The 23,583-nt window shown below is 43.4% G+C and overlaps 5 protein-coding genes across 9 annotated transcripts; 4 read left to right on the top strand and 1 right to left on the bottom strand.

Annotated features, from left to right (window-relative positions):
- Positions 1–548: 548 nt before the first annotated feature.
- On the top strand, positions 549–10,275 carry LOC108044626 (kinesin-like protein KIN-7O). Its single transcript, XM_017123687.2, has 12 exons — positions 549–810; positions 875–997; positions 1,057–1,403; positions 1,460–2,325; positions 4,385–8,138; positions 8,196–8,489; positions 8,546–8,695; positions 8,763–8,912; positions 8,973–9,239; positions 9,299–9,419; positions 9,477–9,649; positions 9,709–10,275. The coding sequence occupies exons 1-11, from the start codon at positions 672–674 to the stop codon at positions 9,542–9,544; spliced, it is 6,279 nt and encodes a 2,092-aa protein (XP_016979176.2). The 5' UTR covers positions 549–671; the 3' UTR covers positions 9,545–9,649; positions 9,709–10,275.
- A 209-nt stretch (positions 10,276–10,484) lies between these two features.
- Positions 10,485–12,316, top strand: LOC108044630 (transcription initiation factor TFIID subunit 12). 3 transcript variants are annotated; one of them, XM_017123693.2, is made up of 4 exons: positions 10,485–10,600; positions 10,865–10,956; positions 11,044–11,142; positions 11,228–12,316. In XM_017123693.2, the coding sequence occupies exons 1-4, from the start codon at positions 10,583–10,585 to the stop codon at positions 11,928–11,930; spliced, it is 912 nt and encodes a 303-aa protein (XP_016979182.1). In that variant the 5' UTR covers positions 10,485–10,582; the 3' UTR covers positions 11,931–12,316. The 3 variants fall into 3 exon arrangements, with proteins under 3 accessions (XP_016979182.1, XP_016979184.1, XP_016979183.1); XM_017123695.2 differs by lacking the exon at positions 11,044–11,142; XM_017123694.2 differs by lacking the exons at positions 10,485–10,600; positions 11,044–11,142 and having other exon boundaries at positions 10,841–10,956.
- A 505-nt stretch (positions 12,317–12,821) lies between these two features.
- Positions 12,822–14,875, top strand: LOC108044623 (lysosomal thioesterase PPT2 homolog). The gene is made up of 5 exons (XM_017123683.2): positions 12,822–13,134; positions 13,250–13,391; positions 13,462–13,569; positions 14,077–14,350; positions 14,412–14,875. The coding sequence occupies exons 1-5, from the start codon at positions 12,988–12,990 to the stop codon at positions 14,608–14,610; spliced, it is 870 nt and encodes a 289-aa protein (XP_016979172.1). The 5' UTR covers positions 12,822–12,987; the 3' UTR covers positions 14,611–14,875.
- Positions 14,876–15,254: 379 nt separating this feature from the next.
- On the top strand, positions 15,255–17,963 carry LOC108044627 (double-strand break repair protein MRE11). 2 transcript variants are annotated; one of them, XM_017123691.2, is made up of 6 exons: positions 15,255–15,533; positions 15,592–16,687; positions 17,035–17,195; positions 17,247–17,565; positions 17,636–17,681; positions 17,855–17,963. In XM_017123691.2, the coding sequence occupies exons 1-6, from the start codon at positions 15,307–15,309 to the stop codon at positions 17,878–17,880; spliced, it is 1,875 nt and encodes a 624-aa protein (XP_016979180.2). In that variant the 5' UTR covers positions 15,255–15,306; the 3' UTR covers positions 17,881–17,963. The 2 variants fall into 2 exon arrangements, with proteins under 2 accessions (XP_016979180.2, XP_016979179.2); XM_017123690.2 differs by lacking the exon at positions 17,855–17,963 and having other exon boundaries at positions 17,636–17,803.
- On the bottom strand, positions 17,815–19,652 carry LOC108044629. Of its 2 annotated transcripts, none has more exons than XM_017123692.2 (2): positions 18,925–19,652; positions 17,815–18,205 (listed from the first exon to the last, which is right to left on the bottom strand). In XM_017123692.2, the coding sequence occupies exons 1-2, from the start codon at positions 19,650–19,652 to the stop codon at positions 18,052–18,054; spliced, it is 882 nt and encodes a 293-aa protein (XP_016979181.2). In that variant the 3' UTR covers positions 17,815–18,051. The 2 variants fall into 2 exon arrangements, 1 of the variants encoding a protein (XP_016979181.2); XR_001769309.2 differs by lacking the exon at positions 18,925–19,652 and adding an exon at positions 18,328–18,509 and having other exon boundaries at positions 18,093–18,205.
- Between the last annotated feature and the right edge of the window lie 3,931 nt (positions 19,653–23,583).

Raw genomic sequence — 23,583 nt, 5'->3', positions numbered from 1 at the left:
CAAGATGGTTCTCAAATAGTTTTTGCCGCTACTGTGAGAACACGTTCACACTGAAGTAATGTTATGGAGTTTTAGGCAATATCTTGTTTTTACTACATAGGCTTAACATATAATTTGCTGGAGTGTTAGTAAGGTAACTTGGCCCTATCTTAGTTAATAGCATAACGTTAAAAGGTAAAATCAACTGTTTATTATTAAACCATCATGTTATCGGACTAGTGATTTGATGTCCTTTAAGAAGAAGCATATTAACGGAAGTTTATAGCCGATTCATCTGTCTCAAACACATTGCTTCACCGCAAATAAATTATGACATACTTGTATTGTTAAAAATAAAAAGGTGTAAATGTTTTGCAAATCCTTACAAGTTTTTGAATCGGAAAATCAGGCACGGCAAAAGGATTAATTGGACCGCTGAAAAAAAATAAAATAACATCGCGGTACAAAATACTGTATTTAAACATATATCATTAAATCACAATTTCTAGTTCCAATAAGATCGATAACCACAGAACTGGTTCCCCGCGGTTCAATTCGATCTGGTTCGCTTTTGAAGCGGTATTTGTTCGAATTTGTCAGAGCAACAAAGATGTCGATAATTAAGCTTTCCTAAAACATTAGAATCTGTTCATGTCCGTATCGTAAATTGTTGATATTAAGAAACCGCAGAGATGTCCGCGAAGAACGCCAACTCCATCCAGGTGTGCATCAAGGTGCGTCCCTGCGAGCCCGGGCTCACCTCCCTCTGGCAGGTGAAGGAGGGCTGCTCCATTCACCTGGCTGACAGTGACGCGGAGCCCTGTGTCTTCGGTGAGTGGCTATCCAGAGATCTGTGTCCCAATCCTGGAGATTAACACCCCGTTCCCATTTGCAGACTACGTCTTCGATGAGAGCGCCAACAACCAGGAGGTGTTCGACCGGATGGCCAAGCACATCGTGCACGCCTGCATGCAGGGCTTCAACGGAACTATTTTTGCCTACGGCCAGACGTCGTCGGGTGGGTATTTGTGCTATATATACTCCTATATTTATATACCTAAAAAATGCATGTTGCAGGAAAGACCTACACGATGATGGGCGACGGCCAGAACCCGGGCATTATGGTGCTGGCCGCCAAAGAGATTTTCCAGCATATCTCTAATGAGACAGAGCGCGACTTCCTGCTGCGCGTGGGCTACATCGAGATATACAATGAGAAGATCTACGACCTACTGAAAAAAAACAACCATGACCTGAAGATCCACGAGTCCGGACACGGTATTGTGAAAGTGAACTGTGAGGAGTGCATCGTGACCAGCGAGGACGAACTTCTGAGCCTTCTCAGCAAGAAGAACAAGGAACTCACCGTGGGCGAGAGCAACGTGAACGAGCGAACCAGGCACTCGCACGCTATCTTTCGGATTGTGAGTCCTTCGGCCAGATATTGCTGTATCCAAACATGTTAATATATGTCCCGCAGATTATCGAGTCCCGGAAGTCTGAACACAGTGACGACGACACCGTAATCCAGAGCGTGCTAAACCTAGTGGATCTTGCTGGATCGGAGCGGGAGAATCAGACGGGTGCCCGAGGGTGCCAAAGCCTGCTTTTTCTCAGCAACGTGATAAAGAGCTTGTCCGAGAACGCGGACAAGTTTATTAGCTTCCGCGACTCCAAACTAACGCGCATCCTGCAGGCTTCGCTTGGCGGCAATGCCTTCACCTCGATTATCTGTACAATTAAGCCCTCGATCATGGAGGAGTCTCGGTCCACCCTGAGCTTCGCCTTGCGCGCGAAGAAGATTCGCATTAAGCCGAAGGTGAACGAAATAGTCTCCGACACGATGATGAAGCTGCTAGACCGTGAAATTAAGGTGCATAAGGACAAACTTGCTGAGGAGAAGCTAAAAAACGAGAGTCAATTAAAGGTGCAGGATCTGGAGCAACGTATTAAGCGCGACATGCTTAAAATCATTTCAAGCAACTCGCTAAACGAACAGCGCATGCAAAAGCGGCGGCGGACTTGGACCTGTGGGATATCGGGCCCCGAGGCGGAGACTGCTGTAACTTTATTGCCCACTTTGCCAGAGGAATCTCGCCTGCCCCGGCCATCGAAGATGTCTAACCTACCGAAGCCAACGTTTTTATCTAACTCTAACCATTCAAGTCGACGGGAGATTGCTCTTAAAACCATCAGCCTCCATCAATCTGTGAAGGAGAAATTAATACCACCTGTTAGTATGGACTTAATACCTGCACTGCCGAAATTGTTGGAAAAAGAAGCGGTGAGAAGTATTCCCTCAGTAACCTGTGAGGTGCCCAAAAAGGAACAGAAGTCCTCCCAAAAGTGAGTTATTTAGTCTGTATTCAGTCAAAGCTAAATCGCTTTACCGAGTCAGTTTAAAATCAGAATCCCAAATTATATATGTTATTTATTTTTAGTTCATCCGATTTATTTCTAAATTTTTGAATTTTAGTCGCCTCACAGAAAGCACTTTCATTAAAATGTAACCGAAATTCATTTGCCTCCCTACATTTCCTTGCTCGGCAGTGTTCTTTTATTTGAAACTTTGCATTAGGAACGCAGCTTTAAACTAGATTTTGAATTACATCGAGAAGGCATAACCCAAATTTATCAACTTTTTCTATACTCCGAGAACTATATTAACCGAGAACGTATACAAAACTTTTTTAAATACGAAAATATACGAGCATAAAATTTCTTGTCGATTATCGGCTTATTCCCCTAATTTGAACTTAATAATAGTAAGTAAGAAAACACAGAGAATATAAAGCTTTTACCATTTTTATAGGTTTATATGCATTATTAGGTATTTTATTAGTTGCTCAAACCTTAATATTTAAATATTTATTTTATCAATTTAAGCAAACCCCCATTTGCCCAGGCTTTTATTTGCTGGTGGCTCTTAATTAATAAATGGGTTATTTCTTGGGTTGTTACTACTATTTTATCAAGGTTTTCTATGCTTAATAGGACAAGTTTGAAGACTGATTAGTTTAAAAGTGGCAATTCACCTCTGGAGCCCGCTCACCTGGCACCTGAGTTGAAAGTGTGGTGGGGACCGCGTGGAGCTCTTCTACGGGGCTGCCTTCTCGCGCAGTCTTCGCTCGCTCTCCTCGATTTCTCGGCTTCTCGGGGCAGTCGCTGCGAAGAGGGCAAGCAAGCTCCACTCGAAGTGCGCTCGCGTAGAAATCGAAAACAAAACAAACGCCAACGCAAATAACTGCCGAGAAAGAAACATTTCTGCGGAGAATCCGGGAGCGGGAAGAGGTAGCTAATGTGAGCCAGTTTCGCGAATAGACTGGCACTGCGATAAGGCAGTCAGCCGATCAACAAGCCAGTTAACTGGCCAACTTCTTGATAATTTGATCGCCTGAATTCCAAAATGCTCATTGTATTTGCCGCTGCCCAACAGGCCGTTTCGCCCCCTCTCAATTTCTTCCACCCTACACCACGGATCGTCTTGGGTGATCGATGACGTCGGCCCTACTGCCGATCCACCAACGTTATAGACTGTGATGTAACGCATATATATTGGCTAACTGCAACCGAGAGAGTGAGTGACTGGGGTGAAAGATTTGCATCTACCAATCCACAGAGACAGCTGCGGTCGGATTAATAGCACTGCGCAATAGCAAATACTTCTGTCGTGTTTGCAATTAACGTAATATAAATAATTGAAATCAATAACCTTTTAATTCTTCATCGATAAGGTATTCGCTTGTAGCGTAAAATTGAAGCTATCTACTTTTTTGTATTCTTTTGTCGATGTCGGCTTCACTTCAAACTTGTTACTTATTAACAATTATTCTAAATTAAAATGTAACAACGTAATGTGACAACCACTAGCACTAAATTAAAAAAATTTTGATTTCGAATTTACTAAAGTTACGTTTACCATTATTAAGTAATACGTTTTACAGAAATAATCTACTTTAAACATTGTAAAAATAATACAATAACGTTTATTGCTTATCTACTTAAAGCAAATGATCAAAGTGATAACTATTTTTACTTTAAAATTTAAAATATAAATTATTGATGTTCTGAACAAATGAAACATCAAAATTAATTTTAAAATAATAAGTAAATAAATTCATATTCGTTTTCTATGTTATCGACTGCAACTGTGGCTATCCACATTTCTGTGTATCCCATACACCTCGCCTGGTGCAACTTCAACTTGAATGCCGCCAGCTGCTTCTATTTTTAGTGGTCTTTTTTAAACGGCGGATTCCCTCGGACAGCTCCCTTTAGTTAGGCAGAGTAAACAGTTTTTCTTAGTGACGCACTAGGAAATAGGAGAAAAGTTTTGTAAGAGGGGAAAAGAGTTTTCCTAGATTTGTTTTTTCCCTCCACTAACTCTTCTTCTTAACTATTCCAGCTGCGATGCCCTGCAGGCCGAGGTCTCTGCTCTTACTGCATCCAACCAGGTAGCGAATGAGAAGATCGAGAAGTACGAGGAGCAGGTGAAGACGCTAAAGGAGACCATCGAGCGGCTGGAGATGGATAATCGTGAGGCGGTGAATCTAGGGCTTCGCTTCGAGTCTCACAAGACCAAGTCCAAGCAGCTGGAGACCGATCTGCTCTCGGCCCTCTCCGAAAGGGATTCTACCATCGAAAGCCTGCAGCAGTCCCTCAAGGAGCTGTCTCGGGATGTGCTGCTCAACAGCAAGGAGGACCACCTGCGCTCGATGTGCCCTGAAATAGAGTCCAGCTGCGAGAGGATCTGCAACAAGTGCCAGGAGTTGGAGCACCTCTTGCCCATTGCGGACGCCACGGGACTGGAGACGATTGCCTGCCAGTGTGATCAGCTGCGCTCTGAGATCGCTGCCACGCGAACCAAATTGGAAAGCGTGCAGTCAGCTTTCAGCGAGGTCAGCTGCGAGGTATCCCAAAAGACCACTGACTGCGAGCGTCTCTCCAGGCAGATATCCACCGCCCACGATGACTTTGGACTGCTGCAGGCGAGGTACGACACCCTGGAGCACCAGTGGCAGGGTCAACAACTGGCCATCGAGAAGATGGAGGCTGAGTACAATGCCATTCAACAGAAGTACCAAAAGCTGCAGGAGGAGTACGATAATCTGGGTCTTAGGTCCGATGAACAGTGCCAGCAACTGCAGGCTGACAACGCGAAACTGCAGGCAGAAATTGTGACTCTAAAGACTAGAGTGGAGGAAGCCCAGCGCAAGCTGTTGGAAGCTCCGAATCCGGAATCTCTTGCCGAGGAGTTCAAGGCACAAAATCAAGAGCTCAAGGCGCAACTCTCCGATTTGCAGTCCAAGTTTAAAGAGATCCAAAACGAATACGACTGTCTCTCCAACCAACTAATGGAAAGTGTCCAGGAGAACGACGCCCTCCGAGAAGAGCTCAAGCAGCGGCCCTCGAGTTTCGACGTGGACTCCATGAAGAGTTCCGGTGTGGGCACTGAGTGCAGCGATCCGGAGCTCGACCTTGATAGTGATCTTCTGCAGCAGTTTATCCAGCTGTCTGAGTCCATCCAGCAGATTGAACTGCACCACCATTCTGGCTGCAGTCGTCTCTTTAAAGCCATCAATCTGGAACAGGATCAAAACGCGACTGGCGTTAAGCTTTGCCTTGAGTCTGCAGAGTATATAGAGAGTGACACTCGCCAGCTAGATACATCCGACTCCGTATGCCTCAAAGGTTCTTTCAAGCGACACAGGTTCCAGATTGTGCGACTAAGTCAGGAACAGGTGGATATGGAAGAAGAGAAAGGGCTTCGCAATGTAATTACCCAATTAGAGCAGGAAGTCAAAGATAAAATGACGCTGATAGGTGACGCGGAAGCAACTATTAATGAGATGCGCGAGGAGATGATCAGCCTGGAATCTGACCTTTTGGATAAGAGTATCATAGTGAACAAGGTGGACGACTACCACCGCCAGATCGAATCTCTGGAGAAACAGAATGCGGAAATGTCGATTGTTTACAAGGAACTGCAGGCTACGGTATCCAGGCAAAGCTCTATGAACGAGAGTTCGCTCGAAATTTCGCCTGACGATGAAACGCTAATAGCCTGTCCTCCATCTCCCAATAACAAAGATCTCGAATCGCAGGAAGTCATAACACTTAAGGCATCCCTTGCTGAACTGAGAACCAAGGTGTGTGATCTGCAGTCCGAGCTGGAAAGTCAATTAAAGCAGATGCAGCTGAGGGACAGTAAAATTGCCAAGCTGCAGACGGATATAGAAGAAATGGGCGAGCGCTGCTTATCAATGGAGCTTAAGGTTGCAGAGTTGGAAGAAGAAGGCCACCAAAAGCAGGAATTACTAGATCGCCAGGCGCAGAAGCTGTCCGATGACCTACGCATCATCGACCAGCTGCAGGAGAGAAATGCGACTCTCGTTGACCGCAGCATCAAAGCTGAGGAATCTCTGAAACTGGAGAGGACGAAACAGGAGCAGACAATCGTTTCCTTCGAATATGAAAAACAAATCCAGGAGCTCAGTGAATCATTAAAGAGGGCCAAAGAAAATGTATGTATTCTAGAGAAGAAAAAGACGGATGATATTAATGCAATACAGCTGGAGTATATGGTGAAGATGGAGACGAGCGAGAACGAGAATCGCACCAAGTTCCGCGCGTACAGCCTGGAGTTGGAGGAGAGTAAGGATCACTATGAGAGCAGTGTTGCCGCTCTGAAGGATCAGCTATCGAAGGCCGGGGAGGAGCTCTCCAGTGTTACAACTCGTTGTCAGGCGGAATTGGAAGGGATTAAAGTTACTCTTCAAGAAAAGATTACTCAGGCCGAGGAGGAAAGGAACAAACTGACTACGAAGCACCAGGCGGAGCTCGAAAAAATAAAAGAACTCCTAAAGGAAAAACTGGCTGCGGCCGAAGTGAAACAGGCCAAGATTGAAGCTGATTACAAGGCGGAAATTAGCGATGTGCGAGTCACATTGAAGGAGCAGCTAAGTCAAGCGGAGGAAGAGCGAGAAAAGGCATGTTTAAAGCTTGACGAGCTGATAAAAACTCTAGAGGAAATGGAGTGTCAGAGAAGCGCAATGAAAGATACAATTGCTGAGCTGGAGGAAGCGAAACATGATCGGGAAATTGCCTTCGATAAATTGAAAATCGAGAAAATTAAACTCGAGAAGATGTACGACAAGTCCCAGGAACAGCTACAAAGGCAATTTCGCACTCGAGATCAGAATAGCATGGAGGCACAGGCACAAAGTGAACGACTTGATGGGCTACTGGCCTCGTCGAATGAGAAGATCACTGAACTCCAGGAAAAGTGCGAGCAGCAGGTTTTGGAATTGGATAAATTGAGGCAGGACAAGATTGCCTTGGAGACTGAGATTCAGAAGGTCACTGCAGAGCACTCGAGCACCCTGACGAAGCTTCAGGAACTTAAATCGGAAACGGATACTCTAAACAGTAAGATGCTGGAGAAGTCTCATTTAGAGGACAAGCTTGAGACTTTCACGGCCAAGATAAGCGACCTCGAAGAAGCGCTGCATGGTGCGAAAGTCAAACTTCTTGCCAATGACGATCTGGTTTCCCAGCACGATCGGCTGAAAATCTGTCTTTCCGAGGCAAATGTATTGTCGTCCAATACGCAAAAGAAGGTGGATCGCCTGCATTTGGAACTGCTTACTTTGCAGGACGGAATCGCTACTCGAGATGTAGAAATGGAGCAGCTTCGCTCGGAACTGAAGTCCGCCCTGGATGCAAAGGCTACTGCAAGCACGGAACAACAAGTTCTGGTAACGCAGCTCAAAGAAATCGAGGAGAAGATGTCAACCCAGGCAGAAAAGTTCAAACGCGAGATGGCCGATCTCAAGGGTTCAATGAACGAGCTGCAGCTGAAACTTAAATCCCTGCAAGAAACAAAAGATAATCTTGAGGCTGGAAATGAGGATCTTAAACTAAAGCTAACAAACTGCCACAATCTAGAGAACATGCTAAAAGAGGAGCAATCGCTAAGTGCCTCCCTAAGAGAAAGTATAGACAAACTGGAACGATCCAAAAATAACCTCGAAGAGCAAATACGAACCAAGGAAGCAGAAGTGGATCAAAGATTCATGGAGTTGAGGCGGGAAGTGGAGCTAGGTCGAAATAATACCGGAGAATTGGCCAAGGAGTGCGAAAAGCTGCACTCGGATCTGGTGAGTTTTATTTAAATATTCATCTTACCTTAATTCTTTTATGAAAACATTTTTCAGGAAACCAAAACTGATAACTTCCAGAGAGAAAAAAAAAACTTGGACTCAGTTATATTAGCTCTGCAAAACGATAAACAACAGCTGGAGGAAAAGCTTACCATTCTTATAAAGAAGGATGAAGCTAATGCTGGACTGAAGGCTCAATTGACATCCACCAAGGTAGAACTTACATCTCAGCAAGAAGCCTCGACTAATCTCAAATTAGCTATGGAAGCGGCCAATAATAAAAGTCTCGAAATGGGTCAGAAGTTTAACGATCTCTCAGGGGAATGCGAAAAGCTACGATCCGATCTGGTAATATTTGAGCGATTCTGGTTATTTACAAAGTGTTTCATTGAATCTTTCTTTAGCAATTCAAAGAGTCTTGTTTCTTAATGGAAAAGGATAAGTTAGACGGCACTATTTCTGATTTATTGAAAAACAAGCACATCCTGGAGAAAAATCTTAGTGCGCTAAACGAGAAACACACAAAGGAATGCGAAAAACTGCGACTAGCTCTGGTAATATTGTAGTTATCCTGGTATTTATTAGATTGTTACTGAGTGTTATTTTTTTTACACATTCAAGTTGAAAGCCGATGAGGCAGCATTTGCATCTCTTCAAGAGTCTTCGAATAAGCACCAACTAGCCATGAGAGCGGCCAATAAAAAAAGCCTTGAAATGGGGCAAAAGGTTGATGAACTCACAAAAGAATCGGAGAAGCTACGATCAACCCTGGTAATATTATTGTGATCTTTGTAGTTTACTAGATTGTTTATTGAATCTTTTCTCTACTAGAAATCTAAGGAAACCAGTTTTCGAACGAAGAAGGAGCGCATGGACGGCACCATTTGCAGTCTATTGGAAGACAAGCGCAATCTCGAGGAAAAGCTGTGCTCGCTCAGCGAGATGACGACTAAGCTTGAGTTTGAACTGGCGGCTTTGCAGGCGCCTAAAGTGAACGTGAACTTTGTGTCGAGTCCGCCCAACGGATCGTCGACTTCTGCAACTGATTTGGCCGCCAAGAAACCCCTAGATCGCAACGCTAGTACCAGTGTGGCAAAGGTACATATGTGTAACCGAAGACCAAAGACCACCCAATAATATTATAATTTTTATCAAAGAAATCGGCCAGCATAGAGTCCACAGTGCGAAAGAATCGACGGATCACGGCTTATGATGAGCACCGAAAGCAGTCGTGCTGGAACGACTTTAGGGATGGCGGTACTATGACCGAATCCATGGGTGAGTGCAGTTTAGATGCGAGCTGTTCGATATGTTACACTATAAATTCCATTACAGACAACAATTGCAATTGTGCTGAGCCGAGCTGCAAACACAGACTGAATCAGGACTGGAGACAATCCTAAGAAAGACAAACATTGAGTTAAAAGATGATCATCGCATCAGCAAGTTGAAGATAACAGTGAAGCAACCCAAGATCAATATAAGTTCCCTTACAAATGCCACTTAAGGTATGTCCGCCGTGTGAAATATTGATTTTTGTCTTACTTTTCTTAACAATTGTTTCCAGATGCAATGCAAATCACAAAAAAGAGGGAAATCGCAACTCTGCGAGAAAAATACGAGTACAATAGGGGGATCGTGCAGCTCCGTAATAAATAATAGAGTGATCCGGAAAGCAGCCAAATAAGTCACTTAGGAAGTTATTCAAGTATTAAGTTATATTGTTAAGTGTTATCCTGTCAAGGGTGGAGTTTAAATTTATAATTCTTTATTTCTGTTTATGTTCTTTTTTATATGTTAAGTATCTGTCATTAGTCGCTATTAAAAATTATCTGAACAAAAGTGATCAACAAATTCTGTATTCGCCATTAGATTTATAAGTCAGTTCGAAAGCGATTATTACTTGGAAGACTTAAACGGCAGTCTTTATTAAATAAGGCATTGTAATTAATAGCAATATTAATTTATTTTAATGGTAAATCATTGATTAAACAACGAATTTATAAAATTTTTGGTTTGCTTTTTTCCTTAAGCTCAAGACTGTTATCCGTAATTCTGTATGGTTCGAGCTTGGAACTATTTTGATATTAAATAAATACAGCTTACATACATAAAAATGTATCATAAGTTTATATGCAACTGTGTTTTCTATAATACTCCTAACAACAAAAATGAATCGGGTAATTTTTCAGCTAACGGTTGCACTTTGAATTCCTGGCTCAACATGTCAGTCAATCGACTAGTCGATATGTGAAAATTTTAAGTTGCAGTGATGAACAGCGTTCAACGGACGCCGGAGCGATAATTATCGAGCGGCTCGCTTGAGTGTTGCGAACGGCGGCGACCAGCTAGGCTGCAGTGTTGGAAAGGGCTGTAGACGCTTACGCTGAGGCCAAACAGAAAATTACGACAAAAAAGCAGAGCCTCGCAAAAAAAAGGCCATGAATTCGGCAACCAAGGTAGGTGCAGGTGCTCAGCCCAGTCCGCCGGCGCCCACGCCCCCCAGAATCCCGCCGCCTGCGTCCCCGAGCGCCGCAACAAAAAAAAAGGCGGCGCGGGAGAGAGTCGAGAGTCGTTCGTTTGTCTCACTCCTGCGAGTGGGAAATTTGTTGTTCCACCTTCTTGTGGGTGGCGGGCGGTGGGCGGGGGGCGGTGCGTTTGTTTTGAATTTGCACGCGGTAACAACAAACTGACTCCGGATGCAAATCCGGGTGCACTTGCAGGTGGGGGAGATATTCACGGCCGCGGGACAGGCGTTTAGCAGACTGGGCGACCTCACCATGCAGCTGCATCCCAACGCGGAGTCGCCATCGGGGTAAGTTGATCCGGAGTCCCGAGATTCGGAAGACCCTAACCGGAGTGTTTCGTTTCTGTGTTCTTTGTTCCCTCGCCACGGCTGCAGGAAGTGGACGGACGAGGAGATCGACATGCTGCACTCGTCCATCATGCGCTTCTCCGACGACCTGACCAAGATCAGCCTGAGCATCAAGAACCGCACCGTGTAAGTGATCCAGTGATCCCGCGATCCTGGCGAGGGAACATACTGCTCGTCCCGTGCTAATCCCCGGTACCCTTGCCCATTGCAGCTCCCAGATTCGCCAGGCGCTGAAGAAGAAGGCCTTCGAGGACGCCGGCATCCCCGCCAAGCAAGTGCCCGTCCAGCAGGTTCAGCACGTTCTCCAGACGCTGCCACCCCAGTCGCAGTCGCCGCAGTCCCTGCAGCAGCCGCCTCCTCAAGTATTCAAGGCACAGCCCGTCGTGCAGCAAGTGCAGCTAGTGGCGCAGCCCAAGCAGATCATCCTTCATCCACAGACTACCACCACGACGGGCACGACGGTGACCGTAAAGCAGTACCAGCAGATGCAGAAAGCGGCGGCGCTAGCGGCGGCCCAGGCTGCGGCCTCGGCCGTTAACAACACGCCCACCATCACGGAGAACATCATCATCCAGCAGCCCACGTCCACTTCCACGACGGCGGTGCAGCAGCCTCTTGTAGTGTCCACCTGCTCGTCGTCGCAGATCGTGGTTCCCGTGGTGCCGACAGTGTCCACAGTGCTCTCGCCCACGGTGGTCATCGCTGACGATGTGGTGAGCACTACCTCCAATCCTCCAGCGGCGGCGGCAACAGCAGGAGCGCCAGCAGGGACGGCAGCGGGCCTGAAGTGCGGCCCAGACGTGTCCATGACCCTCAACCGCATCAACGTGCAGGAGAACGAGGTGGACGTGGAGGAGTGCCTGCCCGCGGAGGTGGTCAAGCTGGATTTTGTCAGCGAAGAGGTGGCCGGGTGAGGTACGAGCCCTCAGAACGGGCTGGACTTCTACTACTAGATCTCCGGCCGCATAACGAATCACGTAACTTGGAACAGAATCGCTACAAATCTAGATCGATAACTCTTAAACAAAACGGTTGAGATGCCGCCCTAGCCCTAAGCCTAAACTGTTAAGTGTTGTCATATTTGATATACCTTGAAATCACCTTGTTCCCGGCCCCGAAAGACAAATGGATTGTGCGAAGTGCAGAAGGAGGAGTCTGTTGATCGCCAGCCACAGAGCGTAGATATTAATTGCGGAGCGTACATGCTGCGAATAGACTTAAATTTACGCAAGACACAATAGTGCAAAGTACATAACGACGATCGTGTAAGCTGAGAGTGAATAAACGAGCATTATTTTAAGCTCCGCTGATCTCGGGGATTTCATTGGAGCTAAGTAGTCCCAATAGATTGTCTTTTTCAAAACATCATTATTGGTTGAAACTTAGATTCTACAAGAATCAGACGTAATGATTCAGAGATGTGATTTCATTCAATGCCTTTTAGATGGGTAAATCGAATTGTATTTAAGGAAAGAGCCATCAATCAGCCACTCAAACTCATGGCGCTTTTAATCAATATAATTTCAATCCCTTGTTTCCATATATCACTTATCCAATAAAGCTCAAATCGCTTTTAAAAATGTGTGGTTCAAAGGATATCTAACAAAAGAAGCAAAAAAAAACAATACATTTTTGCCATTGTGTATAAATTTGTATATTTATTTTATTATGATTTTTTACTTAAATTGGCTTTTTAAATTTATAAACGTTATTTCTTTAAATTATTAATTGAGAGGCAAATAATGCCATATTGGAGAACACATAAGCAATTTGATAAATTTAAATTTAAATCTTTTTTTAAACACCGCTCTGCTCATAATTTCGTTCAAAACAGATTGCCATTCACTCGTCGGATTAAAAACCAGCATATTCCGAATTTCCAAAGCGAAGAGCAAGAAGAAGAGTCAGTTAATAAAGATACGGATACATCAACAACAACAGTTCCAAGCCAAATCCATTGTTACTTGCAAAATGAGGCTTCCGTTGCAGGTTCTTGTGGTGATTTTAGCCTCCTGCTTATCAATTTCCGGCTCACTGGCCTACAAACCGGTGGTCATCCTCCACGGAATCCTCTCCGGAGCCGAATCAATGTCATTTCTGGTCCGGGAAATCGAAGAGGTTTGTTATTGGATTCCCCTTGTTATTGTTTACTAGCAAAAACAATAGTGACAAGGTCGAATTCGACGCAAACAGCGCAATAACAATTGATAACAGTTTGGTATTCCGTTTAAAGATTCATCCTGGGACCATAGTTTATAACTGCGATAAATTCAGCGGATGGTACAGTTTGGAGAACGCCTGGCGGCAGGTCGACCAAGTTAGGGATTACCTCAACGAAGTGGGCAAACTCCATCCGGAGGGCATCATTGTTTTGGGTATGTTAAAGCAAGACTCCTTTTCTATAAGTTGTTTAATTTCTGATCCCCAATGTTGTACCACTTTCAGGCTACTCCCAGGGAGGTCTTTTGGCCCGGGCGGCCATCCAAAGTCTGTCGGATCACAATGTGAAGACCTTCATATCCCTTTCTTCGCCACAGGCGGGGCAATACGGAAGTAAGTTGAACCCAGTGAAATCCAATCCCTCTCGAAATATAATGAGTAATAGCTAAAAATATAAATCATTAGCTGTAAGATTTACATAATATATTTTGATGGTTAAACAAAGGCTTTATTATTTTGCCCTCATCAGGCAAAATAAATAGTATTCTCGGAAAAATTATGATGTCAATTTTTTTTATATAACCCGCTTTAAATCGGAAAAGTAGGGTTAGTTTTTGAGTGAAATTTTCGAAATCATAATTCAAAAATTACTCAATAAAAGGTTCTCGTTACACCATTATCAAACTGCTACATTTACAAATTTCAAAAATGAGTCAAGGCAATTTATTGATTTAGAGATAAGCATACATAGCCCGTATACTTAAGAAAAACACTCTCTTTAAAAATTCCCTCTAAAATTGTTCCTAAAATAAGTCATTTGGCTTTTAGGATTTTTTGAAGAATATATTTTAAAAATTTATAAATAATAATATAAATTTTACCGTTTGGATATACTTGCAGCCAGCTTCCTGCATCTGATATTTCCCGACCTGGCAGCCAAGACGGCCTTCGAGTTGTTCTACTCGCGGGTGGGCCAGCACACCTCGGTGGGTGGCTACTGGAACGATCCGCAAAGGCAGGAGCTCTACATGAAGTACAGTGAGTTCCTGCCGCTGATCAACAATGAGAAGCAGACCTCCAACTCCACATCCTTCAAGATGGGAATGGTGCGGCTCAATAGATTGGTGATGATCGGAGGACCCAACGACGATGTTATCACTCCCTGGCAATCCAGGTAAGGTGGCAGCTGTCTTTTGAGTTTCGACAGTATAATAGCCCCTGGAATTCGCTTTTAGCCACTTTAGTTACTACGACGAGAACATGGATGTGATCCCTTTTATCAAGCGAAAGATCTTCACTAGCGACTCCATCGGCATCAAGACCCTTCAGGAGGCTGGCAAACTAATCATTGTCGTCAAACCCCATGTCCATCATCTTGCCTGGCACACGCGGAGGGATGTCATCCACGAAGTTATAATGCCATATCTGGACTGAACAATAAATTAAAATTGTACTAAAGCGATCAAAGAGCTGTGATCGAAAAGGCGGATATAAGCTCGCTCTCATCAATAAGCATTAATGTGAAGAAGCCACCTGGAGACAGGCTACACAATGATCTTTTATCGGTAATTTAGCTTTAGATTGTTTACAATGACCTGTAAATGGCAGGGGAGATTTATACAAATTTATTAAATATACATGCATAGGTAAATTAAAATAAAGTTATGGAAACATTTTTTATTCAGATGAATACAATCAATATGAGTACTGGAAATTTATTTGGAATGTTGAAACATTGTTGAAGTTTTACTTCAATAATTTGACAAGAAATATATATTTATGAAGAATACTTCAATTCCGGAAATTACTTACATTACTTACATTATTTACATTACTTACATTAAAGTCGATATAGATTTATTTGTCGGGAATGGACTGTTCATTGCCGTACTTATGTGCAGAAGTCCAATTATCTTAAGAATGGTTAAGAAATAAGGAAATGATCTCTATATATTACTTGAGTTTCCCGCTTATTTAATTAAATTAATTTTTTGAAATTCCCGCGCTGTTTATACAATTGGATGACTTTGGTAGTAGGAAATATTGGGTTTCCCCACCTGGTAACACTATTGCTTCTGGCGAAATTAGGCGCAAATTTAAGATTGGAGTCATCAAAGGATAAATCCGACAATGGAAGACACCACAGGAGCCGAGCAGGATGCAGACAATGTGATCCGCATCATGGTGGCCACCGATAACCATCTCGGCTACGGCGAAAAGGACGCAGTGCGCGGCGAGGACAGTTTCACGGCCTTCGAGGAGATCCTGGAACTGGCGGTTTCTGAGGATGTGGACATGATTCTGCTGGGCGGAGACCTTTTTCACGACGCGGTGCCCAGCCAGAACTCCATGCACAAGTGAGTGGGGATTAAGTGACATCCCCCATTCCATTTCATCACGATTTATCTCCTCCAGATGCATTGAGCTCCTGCGGCGCTACACCTTCGGCGATCGCCCCGTTTCCCTTGAGATCCTCAGCGATCAGGCGCAGAGTTTCCACAACGCCGTCAACCAGTCGGTGAACTACGAGGACCCCAACCTGAACATCGCCATTCCGGTCTTCTCCATTCACGGCAATCACGACGACCCCAGCGGCTTCGGCCGCCTGAGCTCTTTGGACCTGCTGAGCACCTCGGGCCTGGTCAACTACTTTGGCCGCTGGACGGACCTCAGCCAGGTGGAGATCAGCCCCATCCTGATGCGCAAGGGCGAGAGTCAGCTGGCCCTGTACGGACTGAGCCACATTCACGACGGGCGGCTGGCCAGGCTCATAAAGGACTTCAAGGTCAAGTTCAACTGCCCCGACACGGCGGCGGCGGAAGGCAAAGGCAATGACGGCAAGGGCGACAAGAACGACACGGAGACGGAGGAGGATTGGTTCCACCTGCTGGTGGTGCACCAGAATCGCGCCGATCGCGGGCCAAAGAACTATCTGCCCGAGGAGCTGCTGCCGGGGTTCCTCCACCTGGTGATTTGGGGCCACGAACACGACTGCCGCATTGAGCCGGAGCTAAATGCGAAGAAGGGGTTCTATGTCTCCCAGCCGGGCTCCTCGGTGCCCACCTCCCTGTCCGAGGGCGAGGCCAAAAAGAAGCACGTCGGGCTGCTGGAGATCTACAAGGGAAAGTTCAAGCTGAAGGAGCTTCCCCTGCGCACCGTGCGTCCCTTTGTCTTCGAATCCGTTGTACTGCCCGATCGTGCCGAGGAGCTGGGTCTGGACCAGGGCGATGCCTCCACAAAGGTCTTCAAATTCGCAAAGAATCGGGTAGAGGACATGCTAGAGCGGGCGAAGGCCCAGCTCACCGGCCATCCCCGGCAGCCCACGCTGCCGCTCATCCGGCTGCGCCTTCTCTACACGGATGAGTCCTGCATGTTCAACGCCATTCGGTTCGGCCAAATGTTCAGCACCCAAGTGGCCAATGTCCAGGATGTGGTGCAATTCAGCAAGATGATCAAGAGGAGCAAGACAGAGACCGTCAGCCTGGACAAGGAGGCATTGCGACGCGCACTGGTAAGAATGACATTCATAAGGCTGAACATTTAGAACGTTATGAGATGGGCATTTATAATTGGAATTTATAATTTACATCTTATTCATGTAGATATTATATTTTGAAGATATGTTTTATTTTAATGTTGACAGAAATATAATATTACCCTAATTGCCTAGAATAGCTGAACTAATTATATTTAATAAGTACCTATTCTTGGTTTAAATTTCTTAGATGTTCGTTCAAACAAACTTTAGAGTAAATTTTTTCTGGCCCAAGGAAGAACAGGACGCGTTTTTATTTTAAAATCTTTGTAAAACTCCATGCAATATACCTAACGTTATTTATATTAAAACATATATTTTAGGAGGCGGATAATGCCACTCGAGTAGAGGAGCTGGTGGATCGCTATTTCGACGAGGCCAAGTCCAATAAACCTCTAAGGTTGTTCCACTCAAAGGCATTGGCAGAGATGACCTATCGACTGGTGGAGCGAAGGGATATTGATGCAGCAGAAAATATCGTGAAGTGAGTCGCCATTGCAAATATTTGTACATACCTAATCCCTTTTTTATCCAGATTCTACAAGGAAAAGGCAGTGGATCATCTAATGGAATCCATGCCTAACGAGGAGAACATCGACGACGAGCTCTTAAAATTTAGGACGCGCCATAAGCACGAGGATCTGCTAAAAATGCTAGATACTCAGGGAGTAAAAGTGAAGCGGGACGATAAGTCCACTTCTGTCCTGGGTAGCGAAGCCAACGCCTCCACGGCAACCACGACGGGACGAGGGCGTGGCCGCGGTCGAGGAGCTGGAACTGGTAGAGGTCGTACTTCTGCCGCCTCAGTCGCCACACGAGGCAAGGCGCAGCTGGAAATGACTGTCAATAATGCGGTAGGCAATAATGCACTAGAGTGAAATATAAAAGTTTAATAATTTTCACATCTTTTTAAATCATGAACAGCGTGCCTCAAGCAGACAGCAAACTATCCTAGGCAGCATCACCAGAGGTACTCGAAATACCGCAAGCTATGTTATATCGGATGATTCCGATTGATTAGTTTACATTCCAAAACCTTATTTTTGTGTTTGCCGATCTTTAAGGGGAATAAACAGAAGCTTTTTTTGTATAACCTCTAAGAGTACATTTCAATATCGTTTATTATTTGGGTTTCATTTTCAGGGTTCATGGTTCAGACAACTGCATAATAGATTAGCCTACAACTTAGGAGCTACTTTAAGGTGAACGGCTGCTGTCGGGCTTCACTGAATGGGCCCGACTGGATGTGGATCGGTTCTTTGGTAGGTTAGCTGCTTCAGGACTCCGCCGGACCACGGCGGAGATTTCTCCAGACACCGACTCGACACTGTGCACTCGCGTTACTGCTGGTGGTACTCGTAGTAGTAGCGATATGGATCCACCGATGAGCTGCCTCCGGCTGCGGTCACACCCATGCCCACGCCTCCGGCTCCAGCTCCTGCTCCTGCACCACCGCTCGTCTTGGACACCGGCCGGATCACGTAAGTGTTGCGCCTGCAGGAAGATAATATTTTATTGGGTATATTAGGTTTTTCAATTCCCAATTCTTCTTATATTTGATGGAAGCGTGTAAATGAATTAAAAAGTAAAAAGTCGTTTTTAGATGGAATATTTACCTACAAGGGCAAAAGACATTTGTAAAGTTTTTTCTATAGTTTTTTTTTACTACTGTATATAAACAAATTTATCCATTGATTTTTAAACGCCTACAGAGTTTATTATAATGTCAGTTAAAAGATTGTAAACGCTCCCATTGGAACAAAAATTATGGCTACGCTGTTTTTAAAATATACGTTTATACTCCGACATTAACAATTCCGGAAATACGGTTTCAATTTTATACAAATCGGACGACTATATTATATAGCTGCCATAAAAACGACATATTCGAAAATAGTTAAGTCTTCATTGTTTTTAAGCATAGACGGATTAAAATCGAAATATAAAATGTTTAATTTTTGTATCAGCTATAAGTGTATATAAACTTTGGCTTCCTTTTGATTGGATTTTAATTTGGTTTGGCTTTCTCTTATGGCTAAAATTTAAAGTGCAGGAGTATTTTTAAGTGCAATATAAAATGTATTTGAAAGTCTGAGGTTTATAAGGGTATTTCTGTATCTGAGAAGATTTATTCTATTTAACATTCCTTTATGTTTATTTTGGATTTCGTATACTCTGTATTTTTCCACATTGGACATGAATCGGAGACTCACCTGTTGTGTTCACCGGCGTGAACCTGGAAGCTGGTCTCCTCGCTGTGGTCGTGCGAGAAGAGTTTCTTCAGCGCAATGATCCCGGCGATGGTCAGGGCCACCTTGCTGATGACCAGAGCCTTGCCGGCGATCGCGGCCAGAGCCTTGAGGCCCAGAGGACCAGCGATGCCCATGGCGGTGAGGAGGGCCGCCACCACGTACTTGATGTGGCCCCCGTCCTTGTGCTTCTTCTTCTTGTGCCCGTGCTCGTGGCCACGGCCCACACTCTCCTGGGCGCCACCTCCGTCCATGTCGATCTTGAGCGTGTGCGTCCGCATCAGCTTGTCCGCCTTGGAGAGAAGGGCTCGGTCGATGGGCGGCAGGCTGCCGAACTGGCGGGCATCCGTCAGGGAGCCCAGGACACTCTCCGTCTCGCTCTGGTTCTGCTTCTCCAGCACCAGGCCGTCCACGATCTTGATGGAGTCCTGGTCCAGGGCTCGACTGAGCGCATGGAGGGCTTTCTGCTTGAGGCAGCCGATGAAGTCGTTTTTGTCCTGGCAGTCGTCGTAGACCCTCCGCACGAGTGCCATCTCGGGACCCAGACCCAATCCCCAGGCCGATCCCCAATCACTGGAACCGGAGGTGGGCGATGATTCCACCGCTGTGCTGTGACGCCTCCTCCGTGGAGCCACTGCCGTTGACACGGATGCTACGCACGCCAGGAGCAGCAGCCACTCGAGACGCTTCATGGTGGGGTCCTTGCTGACCGATGCGGCTATCCAGGGTAATACACTTGAGAGGCTCTTCGGTGTCTTATATCCACGTCCACTCGCCGGCAATCTGGGGATGCTACTGCAGCGAAATCGCTGGGCGGGCAGAGCTTTTATAAATTGCGATCGGAGATAGGGACGCACTCAGACGGAAAGAACTGGCGTGTTCGATGGGACGCAGACAGATCTTGGACCTGGAGTTGAAGATGGAGATGGGGATGGAACAGCAGCTACTTTGAGGGCAATTAGCACTGGCCATATTTAGTTATGCTCTCATCTCAGCCGGCTGTAGGCGCTGACATGTTTTCGTTACCCAACCACGGATGGATGCCTATTCATGTTCAGGTCCCGCGATCCACGGGGTTTGTTACCTGCAAGAAAGTGGCACTTTTCGATTTCTATGCGCGTATGCATATGTTTCTAAAGTCAATACCATTAACTTTGTGGTCTACAGGTTAGTGTACTCATAAATACAATGTAGTTAAATTCAAATAATATTTGCAGGGTTCATATTTTTTTTATTTTATTAGAAGGAGGATGGTTAAAACTCCTAAATTTTATTAGGATTTAGTATTTAAAAACAATTTGAAGGACCAATTTAAACTAAAATATTTGCATATTATTAGGTGTCACTTATATAACATTTAGATCTTTTTTTATCCGATACTACCGTCTAGTATGTTTTTTATAGAATCTCTTTGAACAAGGGCTTTTTCTGGGTTCACTGTACCAAAGCCAAAATTATCCAATTTCAAAAACCTTTTAAATATAGCTTAAGAATTTATAAAAAGCTACATCTATAAAGTCCAATTTTTAATTTATTGTTCACATCATTTTTACATTAAGTAAAATAAAATAATAACATAATATTGGTCAGCAACAGTTAATAGTTAACTTAACAAAAAACGGTCTATGAAAATTCAGGACATTCAAATGGGATTTCTATATCTTAAAAGTGTTATAAGAAGTTTTGGGCATATAAAAAATATTGACTTATCCTTATAATTGGCTTGCCCAAATTAACTTCCTTTTTGGTTTTTTAATAAATAAAATTAATATAAATTCCTGGAAGAAAATCGGCTTCAAGGAAAATGATTATATTTATATATTTATCGATCTTTGCAAGTTAACTGGGAAATTATCAAAACTTTTATTGTAGACAGTTTCTAGCAAAAAAAGTATTTTTTTACTCTTTTTATGTTGTATAAATTAATATCTTATTAAAACCAAATTTTAAAGAAAATAAATTACTTATATTTATTTGCTATTGATATGTATTATAGTTGGGATAACCACTGTAGGTTCTCTTCAAATAGAGCACTAGAGCACAAGTACACCAGAACTGCCCAAATGTTATGAATAAAATACGAGTAAATCAGTGCTCGAAAAGAGAGAACCAGAGAAATATGGTTATTAAGATCCAAAAGAACAGCAACTATCGGCGGGGGGGTGTTTGCACTCCAGCTGTTCCCCGAAGGCAACAACCAATCCCCACACTATATCTTGGCAATAACTAATAACGTTTAACGATGCGTGCAGCAGAATGATTAAGCCCACATCGGCTACTGCCCCTCGGATTTCGAGTTAGGATCGGATCGGTGCTAGTGCTGGTGCTGGCATAACATATCGCATGTGTGCGAATGGATGTTGCCCGCAAATTGGTTATCATAAATTGCATCTGATTCGGCACGGAGCAGGGGATTCCCCGTCGATGCCGTGAGGTGATCGCTGCACATTTGGCTCACTGGCCCACTGGGTGAAACTGAGTTGGATACAGTTAAGAAATTTTCTTTTCTGCGCACCAACTGTGAAAATCAACAGCTCTTATCCCCCAGTAAGTATTTCGCTTTTGAAGACCAGATCAGGCCAACTGGCGACAGTTAAATCGCAGTGAAAAGTGACAAAAGTGAGACACTCTCACCTAGTTATCTTTTCCACTCAGATAACTCTAAATAAGCTCATTAGGAAATAAAATGTCACCATGAATTTGCACGCATTAAAATTAACAAAATAATTTGGATTAAGTTGGTAAAATCAAGTACGCTCTAAATATCTGTTTGTTGTAAATTTAGCCTCTAAAAAATAATTACCATGTAGAAAAGAAAAAAGGTTAGGGGCAAGTCAAAACTTGGCAATACTTGTGATTACTATAACTTTCAAAGTAAGTTTCTTCAGAAACTTATGGTTTAATGAAAATAAATACAAATAATCGTTATTCGGGTTCTCAAAATATAATGAGTTCTTTTCTTTCACAATTGTTTCTAACATACCTGTACAAATTCTATAAATAAATAAAAGGAATATATAAAATATGACTATTCGCTTATTAATTTTCTATTTTTTTTTTAATCTCTACACAACCTGATAATTTTAACCATAACTCAAGACAAAATTATGACTTAAACCAATAATGAGCTCGTGCCGCTCTACCACAGTTGCATTTTTTGTTTCAAAAATGTATAATTAATTTGCTCAATGGAAAAGTCCACTACTGTTTATTGCCATTAAAGATATTGGACATTGACTTCATGCAACACCTCCTTGTTAGTTTCATAAATGAGCATGAAAATTGTAAAAGAAAAATCCAATCTGAAAAATAATTTGTTTCATTCTGTATCTAAAAATGAATAAATTTTTAAGTTTATATTGTCTAATATAGGGGTGTGAATGTTCTAACTTATACTCATAATTTGAGTGGTTCGGAACTTCGTCACCACCTTTCCTTAAACTTAATTTTACACGTAAATACTTAATCAGTTTCACCAGCTAGTAAACACGTATTCTTCTAAAATAAATCGCAAAATGTAATCTTGTTTAATATAATTTATCTACATTACTGTAGGACAAATAATTTTAGCAAGAATGTACTGTTCAGCAAGTAAACATAATGAGGTATATATACACATGTCTATGTATCCCTAGACGCTTATATGAGTGGCCACGCACACGAATCCGAATCCGCTGCTCAAGAGGGCGTAAATAATTTAATACATCAAGAAAATTGGAAATGAAAGTTTCTTTGTTTTGGTTTGGCGTGGCCGCAGCTAACTTTTAGTTTCGATGCTCGCAGATAGCAGATAGCAGATAGCTCGTCCTGCCGAAAAGGACGAGCGGACATGCGAACAATTGTGCGATTTATTTGCACATTTCGGCAGACCAACTGGGATTCCTGGGGCGGATGGGATGGGGGCTTCGTGTCCGACTCTTATCGTCAATAATCATCATATGCTCAAATTTTTGGTCGCTTAATTGGAAAATTGTTGTTGTTCTTGCGATACGCCTGAGCGATAGGGTGATTGGATGGCCGGCCAGGATCTGGATGGATGGATAAATGGATGATTGGTTTGGCTGCCGAGTGCCGTTTGATTGATGGCCCACACATTGTTCTGCGGCCTTGTTGTGATAATATTTGCTCAGCGCCAGTTTGATTGGCATTTTGGCCAAGTGCCTTGTGGTTGGTTTGAATCTAAATTGCATGGTGAAAGTTCATAATGTCCTTTTACTATGACTGATCAATATAAATTTGTAATACCAAATAATATTAAAAAACGTTAATTTGCTTATCAATAATTTAAAGGATTGGGTTCTAATAATTTAATTTGAATAATAATAATTTAATAATCTTTAATAATCATTATAAAATGTGTACTTCAAAATCTATCCCTGTAATCAAAACTGAATTTTTAACGTATTTTTGTCTTATTTATATGTATGTATTTTTCCCGACAACTCCTTTTTTTCGTCCAAAATAATTGTATCCTTTGTTTTGTTGGGTCACTTGTTTATTATGTACTGTTTATAGTCGATCAACATTTAACAATACAATATAATATATAATATATATATTTTATTTCACTTTCAAAGTAACCTCTTACGACCAATGGTTGGTCAATTCGGGTTGTCACGAATC

This window comes from Drosophila rhopaloa, unplaced genomic scaffold (assembly GCF_018152115.1).
Source record: "Drosophila rhopaloa isolate 14029-0021.01 unplaced genomic scaffold, ASM1815211v1 contig_2, whole genome shotgun sequence".
NCBI classification, from domain to species: domain Eukaryota; kingdom Metazoa; phylum Arthropoda; class Insecta; order Diptera; family Drosophilidae; genus Drosophila; species Drosophila rhopaloa.
Note: the sequence above shows the minus strand (reverse complement) of the source record. Positions and strands in the feature narration are given on the sequence as shown.

Excerpts from the sequence above, each read along its gene's own strand:
- LOC108044629 (XM_017123692.2), bottom strand. The coding sequence starts at position 19,652 with ATGAAGCGTCTCGAGTGGCTGCTGCTCCTGGCGTGCGTAGCATCCGTG. Across the intron at positions 18,206-18,924 it reads CACGCCGGTGAACACAACAG|GCGCAACACTTACGTGATCC; the intron begins GTGAGTCTCCGA and ends ATCTTCCTGCAG.
- LOC108044626 (XM_017123687.2), top strand. The coding sequence starts at position 672 with ATGTCCGCGAAGAACGCCAACTCCATCCAGGTGTGCATCAAGGTGCGT. Across the intron at positions 811-874 it reads CGCGGAGCCCTGTGTCTTCG|ACTACGTCTTCGATGAGAGC; the intron begins GTGAGTGGCTAT and ends TCCCATTTGCAG. Across the intron at positions 8,490-8,545 it reads AAAAGCTACGATCCGATCTG|CAATTCAAAGAGTCTTGTTT; the intron begins GTAATATTTGAG and ends ATCTTTCTTTAG.
- LOC108044627 (XM_017123690.2), top strand. The coding sequence starts at position 15,307 with ATGGAAGACACCACAGGAGCCGAGCAGGATGCAGACAATGTGATCCGC. Across the intron at positions 16,688-17,034 it reads AGGCATTGCGACGCGCACTG|GAGGCGGATAATGCCACTCG; the intron begins GTAAGAATGACA and ends CATATATTTTAG. Across the intron at positions 17,196-17,246 it reads GCAGCAGAAAATATCGTGAA|ATTCTACAAGGAAAAGGCAG; the intron begins GTGAGTCGCCAT and ends TTTTTTATCCAG.
- LOC108044623 (XM_017123683.2), top strand. The coding sequence starts at position 12,988 with ATGAGGCTTCCGTTGCAGGTTCTTGTGGTGATTTTAGCCTCCTGCTTA. Across the intron at positions 13,392-13,461 it reads GGAGGGCATCATTGTTTTGG|GCTACTCCCAGGGAGGTCTT; the intron begins GTATGTTAAAGC and ends TACCACTTTCAG. Across the intron at positions 13,570-14,076 it reads ACAGGCGGGGCAATACGGAA|CCAGCTTCCTGCATCTGATA; the intron begins GTAAGTTGAACC and ends ATATACTTGCAG.
- LOC108044630 (XM_017123693.2), top strand. Across the intron at positions 10,957-11,043 it reads AACGCGGAGTCGCCATCGGG|GAAGTGGACGGACGAGGAGA; the intron begins GTAAGTTGATCC and ends CCACGGCTGCAG. Across the intron at positions 11,143-11,227 it reads AGCATCAAGAACCGCACCGT|CTCCCAGATTCGCCAGGCGC; the intron begins GTAAGTGATCCA and ends TGCCCATTGCAG.